Source organism: Diplotaxodon limnothrissa, linkage group LG16, assembly GCF_057381915.1.
Source record: "Diplotaxodon limnothrissa isolate DT_005_m linkage group LG16, D_limnothrissa_male_GT1.1, whole genome shotgun sequence".
Classification (NCBI taxonomy): Eukaryota; Metazoa; Chordata; class Actinopteri; order Cichliformes; family Cichlidae; genus Diplotaxodon; species Diplotaxodon limnothrissa.
In genome coordinates, this window is record NC_140611.1 from 11,821,146 (window position 1) to 11,840,447 (window position 19,302).

Below are 19,302 nucleotides of genomic sequence, written 5' to 3' on the forward strand. Positions count from 1 at the left end.
GCTCGTCTGCATATCCTTGAAAGTTTTCTCCCGGTGCACCAAGCCATGTGATAGAACTACGCACGAAACCCGAGCGTTCGCCTGCTCAGCGATAACAGAATTAAATGATAAAGGAATTAGTTCTGGAAGAGGAGAAAGATGAAGATACGGAGCAGGCTGGGAGGAGCTCCAGGGGATGATGCAACTCTTGGAAAAGCTGGAAGTAGCAGCAAGTGTGAAATCTTAATCTCATCTTTTTTTTCTCCCCCCTCCCCTCATATATATATATAGACTGCACTCATCCTCTGCACACTGCCCCCCCACAAAAAAACCCTCATCTAACAAGCTTTTTCATATCAGCTTTGATTACATAAAACCACTGCAGGGTTCACTTTCTCTCCACGCCCTCCTCACACTGTCATCCTTCTGCTCTGTGTCCTCTTTCCTCTGTACCATCCCCACTACGCATTCTCTTACAGATGTGCCCCACTGTGACACCCGTCCCCCATTACCTATCTTCAGCCTACATATGTGTTGGTGTGAGGAATTTTGTGTGTGTTTGCTGAATCACAGCCTGGGACTTACAACTCAAACACCATGTAGAGCATCCCATCTGAGCTGTAGGTCTCCAGCAGCTCCACAATGTGGGGGTGCTTCAGCATGTGGCAGATACTGGCCTCCCTCTTCAGATCTGAAAACACAGAGAACAGACAGAGAGAGAGAGTTTGGAGATGAGCAGAAGTGGTGCAGTGTTGTATACAGAGTGTAACATTAGGCCAATACTTTTTGCAGCTGAAGACAACTGTGCATTTAGGACAGGGGTGTTCTTTTTATTTCACTAAAGGCCACACTGGGTTCAACTTGAGGGGGGAAATTAGACCCCCCGCATCAAGAGCAAGACACACAGTATTCAGCTTATTGATACCCTGTGATTCCTTTGAAAATTACACCACCTCGCGTGCAATTCCATCCAACCAGTCAGCTGCGTACCCTCAAGTAAAATCAAAGCATTTTGTAAATCAAGTCTCATATTGCCCTTTCACAGGCCTGAAAGTGACAACTCAGTAGGTGTTGGTTTTCATTAAAAAGTAAAAATGAAAAACTCTTTGATCACATATTTCACATGTAATATACAGCCTAACCTTCTGCCCTCAACAGGCTGCACAGAAACTTTCTGAAGCCTGTGTTTCCTGCCCACGACTCCAGATCTCTGCTGGTGTGCTGATTCTAACATCAAAAGCATGCAGCAAATGATGATCTTTAAAAACAGAGACCGTTGCGTATGGACACATGGATCTCTCTGTCAATGTGACTGATAGGAAACTTTTCTTTAAACACTTTACATATCTAAATATGTAAAGACAAAACAAAAGACCAACAATGATTGACTTTGCACATCCTACTGATGCGCAATGTACATTTCCCAATTAACACCAGTTATCCTCACAATTACGTGTTTCAGGCGTGGGTGTTAGCTCCCGTGACAAGCCCGTTTCTGAATGTGCACAGCCTGCATTCTTGATGAAGTCAATTTTGTTGTGGGTGCCTGAGCTTGACTGAGGGCTCCATTATAACTGCCATGTGGGGCCTGGCGAACGGCACCATGTGACAAAGTTGACTGTAAACCAATTTATAACTGACGTCACATCCACCGTCACTGCCACCTCTCCTTTGATGACAAATCAAAACAGAAGACAGAATTCTCTGAAGCAGTCTTGGTGGTTACAAATTAAAAAAATTAATACATTTTTTTAAAACTTTAAAATAAAATAAAAAATGGTTTGAAGGTGTTGTCTGAGTGGCGACACCTAGCCTGGATAAATGGGATGGCGTGTGTTAGATGTAAAAACTGTGTCAAATCAAACATGCAGATCCATCTTCTGTGTCGACTCATGGAAAATAAAGGAGTAGCTGTACTACCTAAGAAGTACCATTTAAGTAGAAGAGATTTTGCCCTCTGGCCACGCTAATTTAAGAAGAACCTAGTCTTAAAAAACGGGATATATTTTACTATTTTCTGTCACTTTTATAATACTAGAGTGGTGACTGTTCTCATTAAACATTTCCAAGTTTTAGGTGGCATCAGTGTAGTTACAACTGATGTGAGCAGCAGGTGGCTGCCCCTCCTCTATCGGTTCTGCCAATCAAAAGAGAGGTTTTCCTTTCCACTGTCACCAAGTACTTGCTCAGAGAAGTTGGAGTTGGATCCATGTTCCAGTTCAAAAAACTTCAAAAGGAAATACTCCGTTTGGTATAGGATTGTTGTCGGGACAGAACGCACAGGAGACGCCAGTCACCGTTAGCTCGCTCGGACATTTAGCTGCTCTGTTGTCATGTGGCTTAAAAGATTGATGATATGATCTCACTGAAGTGCACATGTGCATTCTCACATATGGCTCTATCTTGAACGCTGATAAAAGTGACAGCTGCAGCATATGTGTGAAGGTGCTATGGTGTCACCAGTTGATTGTTTTCTTCTGCCTGCTTTGGCTTCACCATGAAAAGTGAACACCATCTCATCTGGTTACTCCAGCACCTTGCTGGCATGCAGAGCAATGCCACTAGCAGCATTTTGAGAGAAATGTATAGGATGTGTTTTCCCCTTTGTTCTACGTTTCTTATCAGGGATGAGATGCCTTTTATGAACCACATATCTCTGTGACACGTATGGCTGTTTGTCTTACATTAATCTAGTAACTGAACCTTTCCCGTCTCTCTGCCTCAGCATTCGACGTGAGCTTGTCTACATCATGGTTTCAGAATCCCAGAGGAAGTTATGTAGTTTAACTTGTGTAAAATGCATAGAAAATGCATTGCTGCATTTGGCCTGAACTCCAGAAATTGGCAAATTGGTAAGTCTCTGCTCTCCTTTGGTTCAAGTGCAGTGCAGTTTGTATCTATCCCATTATTTTACATCCTCTTACTGCTGCTTGGCAATGAGCATCTACCACTTTAATTGGTTCCTAATGAAGAGGAGGGTTAATGGAGAGGGTTACTGAAGCTGAAAAGAACAATGCGGGCTGGCTGTTTAGAGGAACCGCTGGGGAGAGATGACAGACAAAAGAAAATGCACACACAAAAAGAAGCCAACCAAAAAACAAGAAAACCCCCACAAACCCCCACAACCATACAAATCCCTCCTCATGAGATTAAGAACAGCTAAAAAAAAAAAAAAAAGACAACTGGATATTTGATGGAAGCTTTGACAAGAATGATGCGCACAGGGAGGAGAAAAAACAGCTCAGACAATCAATATTCTGTCACTGTGTCTGTTGCAAATGAAAATGGTTCTGTCATGTAGATGGGATGGAGCAAGGATGGAAGGTAGACATGAATCTGCAGCATATCGGCGGACAAAAGGGGACTTGCATGAAAATTAAACGACACAGTGGCTACTGAAAAGCATCTCACACACTCCTTCTCCCTGCTTCATTTCCCTTCATCATCATTAGCCTGAAGATATTTTTTGGACCCCCCACCCCCCTCCCCAGTGCCATTCAAATCAGGCGCAGCTCCAAATCTGTGAGGCAAATATGAACAACCTTAGGCTTTTTCGCTAATGACCCCTTTTTCCTTCTGCCTAATCATGGATCTAAATGAGGCAATTAGTGAATAACAGCCTTAAAACACTGTGTCGTTGTATCCATCCTAAAAACTCTCATCAGCTAAGCTACCAAAATTGCATGGACATGAATTGCTCAGGTTCTGATGGCAAATTGAAAATAAATATCAACATCACTGTATAGTTGCCGTTAGTGAAAAAGCCCCACAAAGCCACTCACGCAGACACAGTGAGAGGCAAGAGAGGGAACATTTGCATTCATCAGGTGGGCAGTGTCGCTGGCTGCGTAATCATCTGCTAATAAGTTCGCTGTATCAGCTTAAAAGGTGACGTGACACGTCAGTGTTTTGTTCACCGCTTGTTTCTGCCATTGCAGGTTATGAAATTGGATTTGACAAACAATGGGGATTTGCCTTGAGTATGAACATCTGAACATCTCTTTCTATCTCGCTCTCTCGTCCCTCCATTCAGTTTCCCGCTCCTTTGATCTATTCAGTCATGCTTGGCAGCTGCTCTGAGAGCTTCTGAAGGTTGAAGATAATAGAGAAATATACATGATGTACGTAACCCTTCTGCATGAGCACAGTCTCAATCAAGAGCACTTAACTGTATTAACTGTTAAGATCCATCTCTAACTGAAGCACAGCTAAGCTGAGCCTATATATAAACACTCGAGTATGTGGTATACGAGAGCTAAATATTCCCCCAGTGAGATATTTCCCCAGCTGTGGCTGCTGGAGGTGATTTATGGACAGGAAGACTATATGGTGAAAAAGGCGAGGCTGAGTAGATGCTTCTGGTAAGATGTCATGAGCTAGCTCACAATCACCACACACCCACACACCCCAGCTATGACAAAAAGTTAGCGTATTGTTCCGTCATGTATCCAGTGACATTTAATTAAGCTCGGAGCTGAAGCCACAAGCCACTTGTGCTGCCGTGAGCCTGAGCACCAACATTAAGCCAACCCTTGGAGGACAGGCGCGACGCGTCAGCTAGCTCTAACATGATGCTAATGCCGCTAAAGCTGGGATAAGTGTTACCTTAAGGGCAATGCGGTCCGCCACTTTTAATGTCATCTGATGAACTGGGCTGCTCATGCCCGGCACTGTAACTCCTGCTGGAGATTGCAGAAGTTGCCTAATCAAATGAACAGCTGTTGTCACACCAGTTTTATCCAGCTCAAAGAAAAAAAAGTTAAAGGAAGAAACTTCTAATTCGTTAAGTTTGGCGTGCGTGCGTGCATATGCAAGGTGGAACAATGCCATCGATCCTAAACGATCCAAAGTGTAAACGTGAGGCAGGACAGAGTAAAAGACTTAATGACTTAAAATGTAAAAATAAAAACAAAAACCAAAAAACAGAGTGGAAAGATAAGACTACAGATAAGGTGTAGAAAATTGTAAAGGCAACAGGGTGGGCCTATGGAAACATACTGAAATTAAAATCAATGGCATATGAAACTCCTGAACCCATCTTAATTACTCTCCCAAGCTTCTTCCAGCGCCTCAGATAAATAGATACACTATTTCCCCAAACATGAACTCAGTGAAGTGGTAGGAAAATCAGTGGGGGCATTGTCCGAAGTTCTCCTTTCATGTAGCACACACTTAGCAGGCCACAAGAGCTAAAATGGTTCATGTGGACAGCTGTAAATAAAGTACTGTGTGGAAATGAAAAAGCAGTGGAGGGCATTCTATGCTGAGGTTGACTCTTATACCATAAACAGCAAACCCAGCTTAAAGCTACTCCACAACCTCCCAAACAATGCATCAGCTCCACTTCATTTCACACCATATTCTGACCTGCAAGTTTCATTGCTATCTATAGCAGCGGGTGTCACTTGCTGCAGTAGATGAACGTAGCTCACTCAGAAACCTCTGCATCAGCAGTAAATTTCCTCCCCCCCCCCCCCGTAATCCAGGGGAACCTCTGAGCTCCTGCACTGATCTCACTGATACGATCATACGTGCACTGAGGTTTTCAACCTGTCCGTGCTGGCCTTGCTGCACGGACAGGTTACAAAAACATAGGTGCACAAACAGCTGGGAAGGGGGGGGGGGGGGGGGGGGTCTTGGGGATAGAAGCTCCTCTTGAGTCTCTCTGTCCTTGCCCGGATGATGCGGAACCTTCTACCGGATTGCAGAAGTTGGAACAGTTTGTTGCCAGGATGGGACGGGTCCTTCAGTATCTGCGCTGCTCTAGTCCGGCATCTCCTGGTGTAGGTGTCCTGAAGCGGGGGGAGAGCAATTCTGCAGCAGCGTTCAGCTGTACAGATCACTCTCTGAAGAACTTTTTGGTCCTTCACACAGCTGTTCCCAAACCAGGATGTGATGTTCTGTGTGAGGATGCTCTTAACAGCGCCTGCATAGAAAATCCTGAGGATCTCTGGAGAGACCCTGCACTTCCTCAGTTGTCGTAGGTGGTCGGTAGGCGAACTGGAGCGGATCTGTGGTGTCTGCGATGGAGGAGGAGATGATGTTCTCTTTAGCAGCCTCTCGAACACCTTCATTAAATGGCCTGGTAAATGGCCTGTATTTATATAGCGCTTTACTAGTCCCTAAGGACCCCAAAGCGCTTTACATATCCAGTCATCCACCCATTCACACACACATTCACACACTGGTGATGGCAAGCTACATTGTAGCCACAGCCACCCTGGGGCGCACTGACAGAGGCGAGGCTGCCTGACACTGGCGCCACCGGGCCCTCTGACCACCACCAGTAGGCAACGGGTGAAGTGTCTTGCCCAAGGACACAACGACCGAGACTATCCAAGCCGGGGCTCGAACCGGCAACCTTCCGATTACAAGGCGACCTCCCAACTCTTGAGCCACGATCGCCCTACTACCGAGGTCAGTGCAACTGGCCGGTAATCGTTCAGGGATGAGGGTTTGCTGTTCTTGGGCACAGGGATGACGGTGGATCTTTTGAAGCATGTGGGGACCACAGACTGCGGACTTCGCCAGGGACTCGTTGAAGATGGAAGTGAACACACTTGCTAGCTGGTCAGCACAGCAGCGCAGCAGACGGCTGGTGATGCCGTCTGGCCCCGCCACTTTCTTTGTGCTCACTCTCCTCAATGCCGCTCGGACGTCGTGCTCCGCGATGCTGATCACCGGTCTCTCGCTGATGACTGTGTGGATGCAGCACCTGGTCCATGAGGTGCAGCTACACCACAAACCACACCCAGTCACAACCACCAAAAGCATGGCTCGCACCAGCAGGTGGGTATAATGATTCCTGTTTACCATCTGTTTGAGGTTAGGCTTAACACTCTCCTGTTTGACAAAGCACATATCTAGGCCTGGATCTAGTGACTGATTTCTCTCTGTTACGCTCCAATACACCTATGCTGGTGGCTGACAGGGGCTTCCCATGATGCATTGTCAGTTGCTTCTTCGCTCACCTTTTCACTGTACATCAGACACCACTCTGCATTTAATCAATAGTTATTATTAATCTCTGGCTCTCTTCCACAGCATGTCTTTGTCCTGTCTTCCTCCCATTCCACCCAACCAGTCGCAGTAGATGGCCGCCCCTCCCTGAGCCTGAGTGTACTGGAAATTTGGAAAAACATCTGGAGTAATGTTTTTCCTACAGTCGGGAAATGCATCTTACTCCCACAGTTTTACATGTAGTGCCTGTGCGCACACAAACTGCTGCTAGCTGTGGACTGACTGACTTTTTTTTCCAAGTAAAAAAAGAAAAAGAAAGAGGAGGTGATAAACAGATGTGATCTTCAGTGACCCCTGTTCCTCCTGCTGGGAGTCAAAGTCTACATCGAAAAGAGGCTTTGCTATCACAACACACAGAGTAGTAGGTGTATGTGAGCATGTGTGCATCATTTGAGTCCCAACTGCGCATTTGCAGATACTCAGGACAAGAAGTCACGGCGATTTATTAAAAAAAGAAAGAAAAAAGGGGAAAGAAAATCAAAACACAAGCAGTGCTGAAGCTGTTATGATTGATAAGGAAGACAGGAGAGAAAGATTAGAGGGGGGGGGGGGGGGTAGACAAGGAATCAGGGAGGTGGAAAAATGAAAGGAGGTGGAGGGAAGTGAGTAGGCGATGGCACATGATGAATTTTGCTCATTCTCTAGCTTGCTTTTCTCTCTCCTCCCCTCAGAGGGCTGACCTATTCATCAGACAGACCTCCGGACAGGCTGAAGAGAAATAAGCTTGTGTGTGTGTGAGTGTGCTAGTGTGTGTGTCTTTGTACAGGCCTCTGCTGACCAATCCATTGCCAAGACACGAACCATTTGACCCACTTCCCTTGGTCTGAGCTGTGTGCAGGGTGTTTGCGTGCGTGTACGTGCGAGGCGGCTTGATTACTGCGGTGCTGTGTTACAGACGCCCGCTCAAGTGAAACTGCTCTGATTTCTACAGGCAACAGAGCGAGGGAGTGGGATGGGGGGAGAATAAAAACAAATCAACAATGAGAACAGCCGGCTGGTATCTGGAGGGAGCGCAGTATTTGATGGATTCCTGAGCAGTGCAGGGGAGAGGCTGCGACTGGATATGAATGACTAGGGAGCGTGCTAACCATGTATTATACTGTAAGAGTGCAGACATACACAGACAGAAAGCTAGCACACACTTTTTAGTGATCGTTTAGGCCAGGTTTTTTCACTTCTGTGAGTAAAAGTTAGAAGAGAGATGGCAAAGAAGAGAGCATGTGCTGAGTAATGACACCTGATAATGGGCGATCTCTCAAATAAATCCTTCCCCTCCTTAACCTTTCTTGATGTAAAGGATCTATTTTGACTATGTGAATGCCATAACTGTGGTAGCAGATGCTGTGTATGAAGAATAGGACAATGGCTAACCATACCCCCAGTTTCTAAATCATCAGTCTGAAACACAGTGCTGGATATGAGTGATTTATTTGCTGCCAGTGGCATTAAAAGCAGAACTTGCAGAAACCCTTGCTGCCTTCAGAGCTTAACAAGACATCTTCAGTTTAAAAATAAGTTGACTGTGATAAAGGGGAAGGCTACAGCTTTGTGCTAAACCTCCCCCACAGAAACCCTCGCTGCAGAGCATCTTGTAGTAGTGCTGCACGCTCAGGGAATCACACAGAGGCCCTTCACCATTCCAAACCCTCCACTCTCCCACTGCATCGTGGAGTCATGTTAGGATAGAAACACATGGGAAAACTCCAGGTAGCTCATCCTTTGATGGAACTTTGATTAAGATGGTGTCCAATTATCTGCTGTGATTTATGCCCCCCAACATCAGCTGCCGGATATGAGGACCAGCAGCAGATAGGTGGGTCTATTCAGAAGCTATTAGGGTGACAAGATGTCCCACTTTCTGTCAGACAGCATCTTGTGCCACATAATTAGGTTTTCTATGCAATGAGCATGCAGAGGGGCCTGGGTCACACGACACTGCACTTAATGCTGCAATCAAAAAGCCCTCTCTAAAGTTTAGCAAACTGGGTAAACTGGACTTGCATCTTCAATCACTGATACAAGGTTGCATGACAAGGTGCCCTTGAGCATGTTACCTGAGCTGTTCTCAGTGCGTTCATCAGTGTGAACGTTGGGTAGAAAGTGAAAAAAAGTGATTGTATGCATGTGTGTGTGAATGACACATGTTGTATGAAGTGCTTAGAGTGCTCAAGTAGAGAAAAACGGCACAGAGAAGAATCGGTCCATTTACGCCCATCAATGGCTGTGCAGAAAATTATTTTGTCAAAGGAGGAATCATGGCTTTAAGATGAGACACCGCTCGTTTCTGTTACTCTACATCACAGACATTAAAAAAAACAAAAAGCTTTTTTGTGCTATGTTTTCTTCCCACAGTTCAAACAGCTCAACTGCCCGCAGGTCTTCAAAAGAAAGGAATGATTTCATCTTGGAAACCTGAGCATGAAGAAACTGTCAGTGTATTGGGTCACTGACCGAGAAATCTGAGTGTCTTTTGTACTTTTGATCCCTTTTTGGTATTTTTGGGAAAAGTTCAAGTTCTAGTGTTTACAGTTAGTATAGAGTTTAGTCCTGGTTATGTTCCAAGTTAAGTTAGACTTATGATCCGTGTTTTCTTGTCAGTGTGTCATTCCCTGTTTCCTGTGCGAGTCTGTAGTGTCCTCTTCGTATGTTCCTTAAGTTATGTCTGTGTATCGTCTCCTTCTTCTGTCCTCATGTTTCATTTCATGTCTCCCCCGTCTGTTCATGTGTTCTGCCCAGCCCGTCATCTCACTCTCGTTCCGTGTCCCTCGCTCCCTTCTTCCCCAGGTCATGTCTTTGTGTTTCGTCTCCATGTTCCCATTGTCAAGTCTGTGTGTCTGCGTGTTTCCCGTTTTATTTTGACAGTCTCTCATCCTGTGTTCAGTGTGTTCAGTCTTGCCTTTTCTTGTGTCATTAGTCTATTCATCCCAGCTGTGCTCCCCGTGTGTTTCCACTGCCTTCGTCACCCTCGTGTGTATTTATTGTGTGTGTAGTTTTCACAGTTTAGGTTACTTTTGCATTCTGTTTTTTCCCTTATTTTGTATCCTTGTGTTAAGCCTAAATAATAAACATCTCACCCTTGGTTAAATTTAAGTTTGTTTCCATGTTTTGTCTGTGGTTGTACCCACACGACACACCGGCCACCTGGCTGTAACAGAAACTGGCCTTACAAACTGAACTAATTATTACTACTTACACAGTCTAAATTAAATCCAGAGATTAAATGTAAAAGTATAAATCAGTGGCACAGGTCGTCACCAATTATTAAATAACAGAAGCTCAGTTTTGCTCCTGTGCAGGTTTAAGGACATCCAGGGTTTTAGGTCATGTTAAGTTCACAGCGACCACTTTGACTTTGAGTTAATGGACTTCAATGGTAGAACCAGGTGCCATCCTCATTGCAAAGAAAGAGGAAGCTGCGTCATCTAAAACTAGATCCTAGTATGAACGGGTATGACGAAAAAAGAAGAGGACCTTTGTGGGATACCACAGGGCAGGTAAAAACATAACAAGGCTCCCGGAGAAGCTTCTGCTCTATGATTATGATTTAAACCAACTTAGTTCAATCGTGTGCCAGGTGAGAAAGCAGGACATGATCTAGAGAGTATTCTACAATATTCAAAGTGGCAGTGAAACAAAATAAAACCACTGGTACCACAAACAGTTTGACTAAATCCTGAATACTAGTGATAATTTCATTCAGCTTCACTGTGCTTTACTTTTTTGGTATTTCAAATTTATGACTTCATAGACAGCTAATCAAAAATCCATGAGTCCACTCCCAGCCCACTGAAGGAACAATGGGCTGGGAGGTCAGTTCCCCAACTCTCTGTGAATGGTAGTCATGGCCATTGATCAGTGGTCTTTGATCAGTGGGTTTTGGTCAGTGGTTGTTGATCAATGGTCATGAGAATTTGCATAATTAAGTTTAACCTCCTAGGATCTGGCGTCCACATATGTGGACATCACATTTTTATGGAAGCCCGTTTCCACCACTAAATAAAAACAAAAAAGCTAGTATCCATAACTCGAAATTTCAAGTTACTTTTCTCGAAATTTCGAGAAATATAACTCAAAATTTCGAGTTACTTTTCTCGAAATTTCGAGTTGGCTCTGCCAATCAAAAATATACGTGAACGAGGTCGCTTTCTTGTTACCCGGAAGCATATGGCGCAGAGGAACGCACACTCAAAAACGGATCCCAACAAATTGGCGCTTTCGCGAGTACGTTTGCTGATAGTAACACCATGTGATTCAGCTAATAACACAGGGATTTCATCATTTGTGAAGCCAGGCTGAAAACACTCAGCAATCTGTGGATTCACGACTGGATGTAATACCGGTAGCTTAGCTGTAGCGTTTGTAGCTGAGGGCTTCAGCTTCCGGGTAACAAGGAAATGACGTCATTCACGTAGATTACTGATTGGCAGCGCTAACTCTAAATTTCGAGTTACTTTTCTCAAAATTTTGAGTTAATAAATCGAAATTTCGAGTTAATAAATCGAAATTTCGAGAAAATAACTCGAAATTTTGAGTTATGGATCCTTTTTTTTTTTTAGTGGCGGAAACGGGCTTCCATACATTTTGGGTTATTTAGACCAAAATACTCAATTTTGCTCTACAAGGGCCTGATATCCACTTACGAGGACATTATACTGCTACTGTTCTATCGAAATTTTAAACGAATATCCTCATAAGTGGCTCTCATTTTTCTCAGAAACAAAAATTAGGTAAAAAATAAATAAAATACTAATTCTTCGTTTTTACATTCATCAGGTCCCAATCAGCCCTAATATCAAAGAGAAATTAAAAATGCATGCCGTGGAAGAGTTCGGGTCTTAGGAGGTTAAGGAACCGACCTCCCAGCCCATTGTTCCTTCAGTGGGCTGGTTTCAGTCAGTATGCAAATGTACTGTTTATAAGATTGGGGAAACCTGCAGTCAGCTGAGACTGAAGAAGTCATTTGGATGAGTGATGAAGGATTTCTCCCACAAAACGCTACGTCCAGATGAAGAGAATCAACTTTTTGGAGATTTACTTTCCTGGATGATTGAGAATGCATCAAGACCTTGGCTGTCTATGCTCAAACACTATTAATTGCCATGAAATTACTGCTTTCTGAGTTTTTTCTATTTCCGAATCTGTCCGCCTTCCTCTTTATTGTTCCTGGCACACTTGTATTTACAGAACTGTGGAAACAACTTAATTGAGACTAAAGAGCCCTGACATTCTGAAGGCACTGACCTTCAATTAAGCAGCTGGTGCTGAAAAATCTGATGGACTGTGAAGCAGGTCAAGACAACAGTGAAAGCTGACAGTTATTTAGCTACCAGCCAGCACCAATGTAGAGAAGCTCAAAGGTGAAGCACAGAAGGAGATAGCAGGTCAAATCAAGAACAGCTGCCTCCTAAACAGCTCATGAATGCATTTAAAGTCATGGAGTCATATTAGAATAAGGAGGGGATGGCAGGATTGCATATTAACCATTTTATTTACATAGAAGGCAGGAGGACGTATATTCATGCAAGAAGTGTAACTACAAACAAGGCAGGCAGATATTTAATTATCAAACTTTGTCTTATGTCTGGAAATATGCTTTGTTTGTTTTTTTTTAAGTTTGCTGGGGATGCACAGTGCTGTGCAAAGGTTTTACGCTGTGTTTTATTTAGACATGCAAACATAAATGCAAATAGTATAGTATGTAAGGCAAAAACAGAGTTAGCTCGCTAGCTTCTATCTAAATACAATATAGCATGTCCTGACTGCGGGGTTTTGGAAACAAATTAAAACGTACAGCTCTGTTATCACTTCCAGCATAAATGAAGACAGAAAACTAAACAGCAGTGACGTTTGTAGGGTTACTGAAGTTTGGCTAGCTGGTATATAATGATGTGCTACGTGACCGCTAGCGACACAGCTATGTTAGCATAATATAAACAAGCTAACTTTTTTTCCACTCAATAAAAGTTAACGGGAGTGTTCTCGGTGGTCAGGAACAAATGTAATCGCATGGCAGGATGCTGTAAAAGGACCGAACTTCAGCCAGAGAGAACAACTGAGATAATCCATCCACAATACGAGGTTAGTCATTCATATACTGCTGCATGGGCTGGGCTGTAGTTACATCCTAAGGTTTTAAAAACTGAGCTTAAATAAATGATTAGCGGTAATAAAAGCCGAGGGAGGTCAACAGTGATCAGTGACTGTTTTAGGAGCTTTTTGAGATCAAATAGAAGAAAATACATAACATTAAACATGTTAACAACACAAAAGCCATATTAAACGCAGACTACTTTAGGCCTGGAAGTAGGATTCGTCACGTCACTTAACGACCGGATAGGGGGTCCAACGTGTTTTACAGATAGCTGTAGACTTAAAAGACCCATTGTCACTGCTTTTGAGTCCAATTCTTGTGTAATTTGGCGTGTCATAATTTCTCTTCTTTAAGAATGGCTTCTTGAAAGTATTTCTGATTTGGCCTCAGTGAATACACTGCACACCTGACTGAAATATGCAAAGTTTTAGAGCTAACAGCAAACAACCAGTGTTAGAGCTAAGTTGTGATACGTTTTACATATGCATGTGTGGATATATTAGTGTAACAAAATTGGTGCACAGTACTGTAGAACAGAAATTAATTTTTAAAATCATTGTTTTCCATTGTTTTAATCTCATTGTGGGGCTTGTTTTCTAACTGGCTGCAAGACTTACTAACTGTTCAATTAGATGTGTGTTATAATTTTGTTGAGTTTAACAGAAGGCCTGTACTCAGTCAGTAACATGAAAAAAAGCTCTTTATCTTTTCTTCTGAAGTAACACTTGTTTAGATGTAAAACAAGAGGGTGAGACATGAAAAAAAAGGATGTGAGATTCTCATTAGGAGACCAGACCTACACACTGCTCTCTCTTTAAATCTCTCAGATTTGCCATTGTTTCCTCACTTTGCTAGATTATTGTTATTTATTTTAGGTTTATTAAACCTATTATGCGTTACTGTCACAAAACTAGACTCAAACACAGACTTGGAATATGCAGTTGCTTAAAGTGAGATCTGCAGCTTTCTGTAGACATCACTTTAAAAGTCACACTCTAAAGTCACACTGCACAATTGGCTGAGCATGTTATGTGTGCTGTATTGAAGCTCTACTAAACTACAGCGTCTCACGCTGGATTATGTAGCACAGATCAGTGAGAATGAATTACACGAGGTAAAGAAGGCTACTGCGTAATGTGGCAGTAAAGCCGCTCTGAGAATCATTAATTGTCTCGAGAGCATAGCATATATGCACGGTCACACGGCCAATCAAAGACTTGCCAGCTCTTTCAGTGGCAATATATGGAGTAATACACAGTTACAAAGCACACGCAACACTTTTAACCTTAATTAATAACTCAGTTCAATTCAGTTTTATATTTTCATATTCATATTTCTATAAGGCCACTTCACAAAGACCACACAATTTTAGAGAGAACAATCAGAACATCCTCTACGACAGTGTTTCCCAACATTTTGAAGCCATAGCACATATTTCACATTAGAAAAATCACACGGCACGGCACCAACAAAAATCTCACGAAAAGCATATTGATAATTTTCCCCCACACCAGGCATAGTGGAATTGTCTCGGTTTGTCCCCAGTATACCTTTTTTGCTTCTGACCACTACTCTTGCTAGGGCCTTCATCTCAGCCTGAATTTTCTCCAGGACCCAGGTCAGATTGACTACTTTTTCTTTTCTAATATTTATCTATTGCTATTTTGCATTGTATTGACTCACAGCATGACTATTATGTAATTTCCACTTTGTCTTCTTCTGTTTTACTGGCAGTTGGCAACCCATTTTATTAGAGCAGGTAGTAGTACTGCCCTCTAGTGGAAGAGAATGTAATCGTTCTGCCCGTTGCTCACACTGATCGCTTAGAGCAGCGGTCTCCAACCTTTTTTGCGCCACGGACTGGTTTAATGTCAGACAATATTTTCACAGACCGGCCTTTAAGGTGTTGCAGATAATACAACAAAATAAAACGATACGACCAAGACAAAAACTGTGGTATTTTGTAAATATCATAAACACGAATTTACTGTGTAATTGTGTAACTTTACTAGCAGCGTCCTCCAACAACACTGAGAGTAGCATCCTCCTCTCTGCATCTTAATGCTCTCTGGTCACTATGGTAACGTGTAAATATTTCTTTCAAAATAAGACACACAACTACAAAACAAATATAAAGTACATGAAAATGTATAGAAAATGTATTCATAACACACAGGAAAAGACTCAGGGAAACTGAGTTAACAATAAAAACCCTGAAAACCATAAATTTCACACCCGAGCCTCAACTCTCACGACCCGGTACCAAACAACTCACGGACCGGTATTGACCTAAAGAACCACTTAATGCCTAGTGTATCATACTTCATACATGAGTTTCTGAGATTCCTACATCATTAGCGTGATTAAAAAAAATGTCAGAAGGTTAAATAAACAATCCAAATAAATGAAAAACTAAAATATGAAAATTAAAAATTTCCAGCAATTATTTCATGGTTCAGTCTTTAAAGGGTTAAACACAAGACTGAGTGAATAAAATTCTTTGTCTCTTTGTCTGCTTGTCTCTTAATAGGCTAAATAGTGTTGTTCCATCCAGCACCTTCATAAGCAAACATCATGGAAGAGAGCAGGTCTCTTTATTCCTTTCCAAATATACACACACACACACACACACACACACACACACAAACAACTTGGATTCTCTTTCTACCATCTCTCCTTTCTCAGTTCACCTAATAGTTTCTTTCTTATCACCTCAACTCCACCCTACAAATATCTTTAATACAATCTCTCCTCCTCTCTTGTTCTCTCAGCCCTTCCCTCCACCTCTCCTTCAGCCTGCGGGAGATATCCGATAAGACCTGCATGTTTTGTTTAGACTTTAGAATTTCCTGGACTGGAGCCACACTACATCAACACATTAAAGTAATAAATATGCCAATGATGCAAATAATGCTTTTTTTTTAAAACATTTTTGTTACTTTAACAGTCACATGAACTATAAATTTACCATCTGAATCCACAAATCCAGTGTGAGCTAAAAATATGGTCAATGGTATGAAAATCGTGTTTCATTTGATTTGGAAAGTTTCACTAAAATCAAAGCTAAAGGCAGTGAACAGTGGAGACAGCACACGTCGTTCCTGAACAATCACTCTCAAGGTGCCCTCAGAATGGCTCAGTAATTAACTGCTTCAGCGGTAAAAGCCCAAAGACAACATCAGACGACTATGACTGAACTGGGAATCTCCCTGGTGTGGCTGTGAGCAACCAAGTGAATGAAAAGTAGGGCAGTGTTTAGAAGAGCAAGTGTGCTCAGAGGATTTGTTTGAAACAAAACAAACAAACAAACAAACAAAAAAAACTCACACACGCAAACAAGGGCGAGCATCTGACCTCTCCTCTGCATCAACTTTCAGTATTTAACAAAGCAAGGCAAATAAAAGCACTTACCTCCAGCTATACTGAGGAACAAGCCCAAACAGCAGAGAGTGACTAATGGGATGACAGAAAAGTGATCTCTTACCCTCTGTGCTGAGACCAGGGCTGGAGGTGAACTGGGCCACATCCACGATTTTGACAGCAAACTGCTGCCCCGTCTCTCTGTTGATGCATCTCCTCACCACACTGAAGGGACCCCTGAAGAACACATGGAGAAAAAAGGGAACATGTGGCTTGTTAACAAAAATCCATTAAGCGAACAAAAACTGGCACATGGTGGCAGCAGAAATAAGCTTCGTATTTCAAACACTGCTGCAATGAGCAGTGTCACTTTTCAGCGTGCACGGCAGGGCTGTCGCCACATCACATTTTCGATTCCCGACTATGTAACACACTTAAAACTTAGGTGGAAGTTGTGGCCCTGAGCTTGTGTTTGGCTACAAAGAAAAGGGGGACTGTGGGCTGTCAACCTACATGCAGCCACTTGTGTACAGTCTTTGGAAAAGTAGCACCATTCTGCAGCCTGACAACCAGATATTGTGCACGTCTCTAATGGAGATTTATTAAAAAGCTGAGTTTGTCAGAAAACAGAATAACAGTGGGGCTTGCAACAAAAAGCATGCATGAGAAGCAGAGAGAACGGCTGCAGTGGACAAACAGTTTCACTTTATCTACAAGGAACTTCCTTTACAAATACAGCTCCTCTTCGTCTGAGGCTGAGCTAAAGATGCCACATACATATGGCTCTCCAGAGCACAGTGATGCACCTGCAGGCTACCAACAAAGATCCAGAGCTGGCACTCTGTGCTGAAGTAAACCTTGTTTTGGATTCCAGCAACTCTAGAGGGCAATGTCTGCTCTGTAGATACTAAATACTTACTTTATGCTGTGCCCAGGAGACAAAGGTAGCTTTTTTAAGTGAGTGCAGAAAACTGCAGTTGTTGTTACTGTGCAACTGAAAACACGGGATGTAAAACCAAAACCAGCAAAGTGAAGAGCTGAATACTCCAGAGAGGGGGGGCTTCAGAGTCATGTGATGAATTTCTGTGTTCATTACCGTGAGTGACCACATTATATACAAACAGTCATTTGATGCATGATTAATTTAAAAATTTTCATGCCAGCTGCATTAAGGGGAAAGAAGGCTCCATTAAGCCCATGCCTCTATTGTGTCACATCAATTTTCTGCTAGTGAACTGTTACAAAATTATGTGATGACAAGCTCAAAGACTTAACAAAGGATGGGGTTTTTTTGTTTTTAAAACACAAAAGAAATAAAATAGTGTTGAAATAGTAACCCCAGGGGAGTGTACTGAGTGCAGCAGAATATCAGTACATGCAATTAAGCCACAGCTGGACTATGGCTCTCATCGCTGAGGTCCACACCATGAATCATCCCTCCTGCAGAGCGTGTGCATCATCCGATTCAGTCACTGGGATAAACACAGGTCTACCACCGATGGTTCAGATTTAACAAGCCAGCAGGTCAGGGTTACAGTGCACTACAGCAGCAGGACACCGGCTAAATACAGCGCCTGGCTGCAGGTGCACTCACAGCGCCTGGGTAATAGGTTTGAAGTGACCCGGACACTGAAGAATAATGTGTATCGATGTGTGATTAAAAAGCGAACGTGTTGACAGCATAAGGTTTAGCAGCAGAGAGTGGAGGCAGATTCAAACACATGAAGCAATGAGTAAGAATGTATAAGAATAGTCATGGTGGAGCATAGTCCCATCCACGTTCTTTCTGTCTGATTACCCCTGAAAACTGTCCCCAGATGCACCAAGTTTAACAGGAGCACACAGTCGAGGTCCACTGACTGCTGTTAGTAAGGTGGTATTTAAAGGAGATGGAGGATGAGAAGTAATGAACTGGACTTTTAGACTGTGATGTAATCATATGTGTATGTACGTATAACCACACAGAGAGTGAGAAGCAGCATGAATTATGCTGATCTTCCATCAGGTTTTGCAGCAAAATGACGGAGGTGAGTGTTCTGCGCACACCTCCTTTATTAGTGGAGGTATGCAAATATATTTCTTCTCCTATCTGATGAGAATTGGGATTTAAAAAACAAAAAACTACCAACTGTGATTCCTTCTACATGCAAATTGTCCCCTTTTGTCTTCACTGTGGAACTAAATCAGAATAAAACATGTTTTTACTCAAAACTTTTTTTCCCTCTCTCGTTTAGAAGAATTTCTGCAGCTGGTAAATAGTCTAAATCTGGCATTTCTCATTAAAAGCAAAAAATAAATAAACATACAAACATCATCAAATAACTGTTGTTTTCCTTACAATAAATCTTTGTAGGTATATAGAGTGGATTTTAAGTATCATTGGACCTCTCCTTCAAGGTCAGTAGATTGATATGAATCTCAAAGTGATAATACTATACAGAGCTATTTAAAACTATGTTACTTGATGCCATTGTTTATACTGACACCATATAGGTGTCATATATAGGGGAATATAGCGGATGATATATGGGGATTCTAAATATTGCTTACTTTGGACCTTTGACCTCTTCTTCAAGGTCAAATAAGGTCAAACTTTCATGAAATGTCTCATCTTTCAAGCTACACTTAAAAGCATTTATGAATTGATACTGGTATATGGGGACTCTAAACATCACATTATAGTTTGCATCTAAATATCATGACAGATCTGACCTCTGACCTCACTTTTGCATTTCAAATCTGTCTTTCTTTCAGGTTGACCTCACAATGTTTTCTATCGTTAAAGAAAGAAAATGAGCTGCCTAGTTAGAAATATACTGCAGTATAATATTAAATAATAAAATGAAGTTATT

The 19,302-nt window shown here is 42.5% G+C and overlaps 1 protein-coding gene across 1 annotated transcript in view; it reads right to left on the reverse strand.

The window, feature by feature from the left end:
- The window catches only part of caska (calcium/calmodulin-dependent serine protein kinase a), a 165,143-nt gene that overhangs the window by 92,006 nt on the left and 53,835 nt on the right, over window positions 1–19,302 (reverse strand). The window contains exons 2-3 of the mRNA XM_085375214.1: window positions 16,575–16,687; window positions 565–670 (exon numbers count right to left, since the gene is read on the reverse strand). Coding sequence (XP_085231340.1) covers window positions 565–670; window positions 16,575–16,687 — 219 coding nt within the window. The remainder of the gene's footprint in view (window positions 1–564; window positions 671–16,574; window positions 16,688–19,302) is intronic.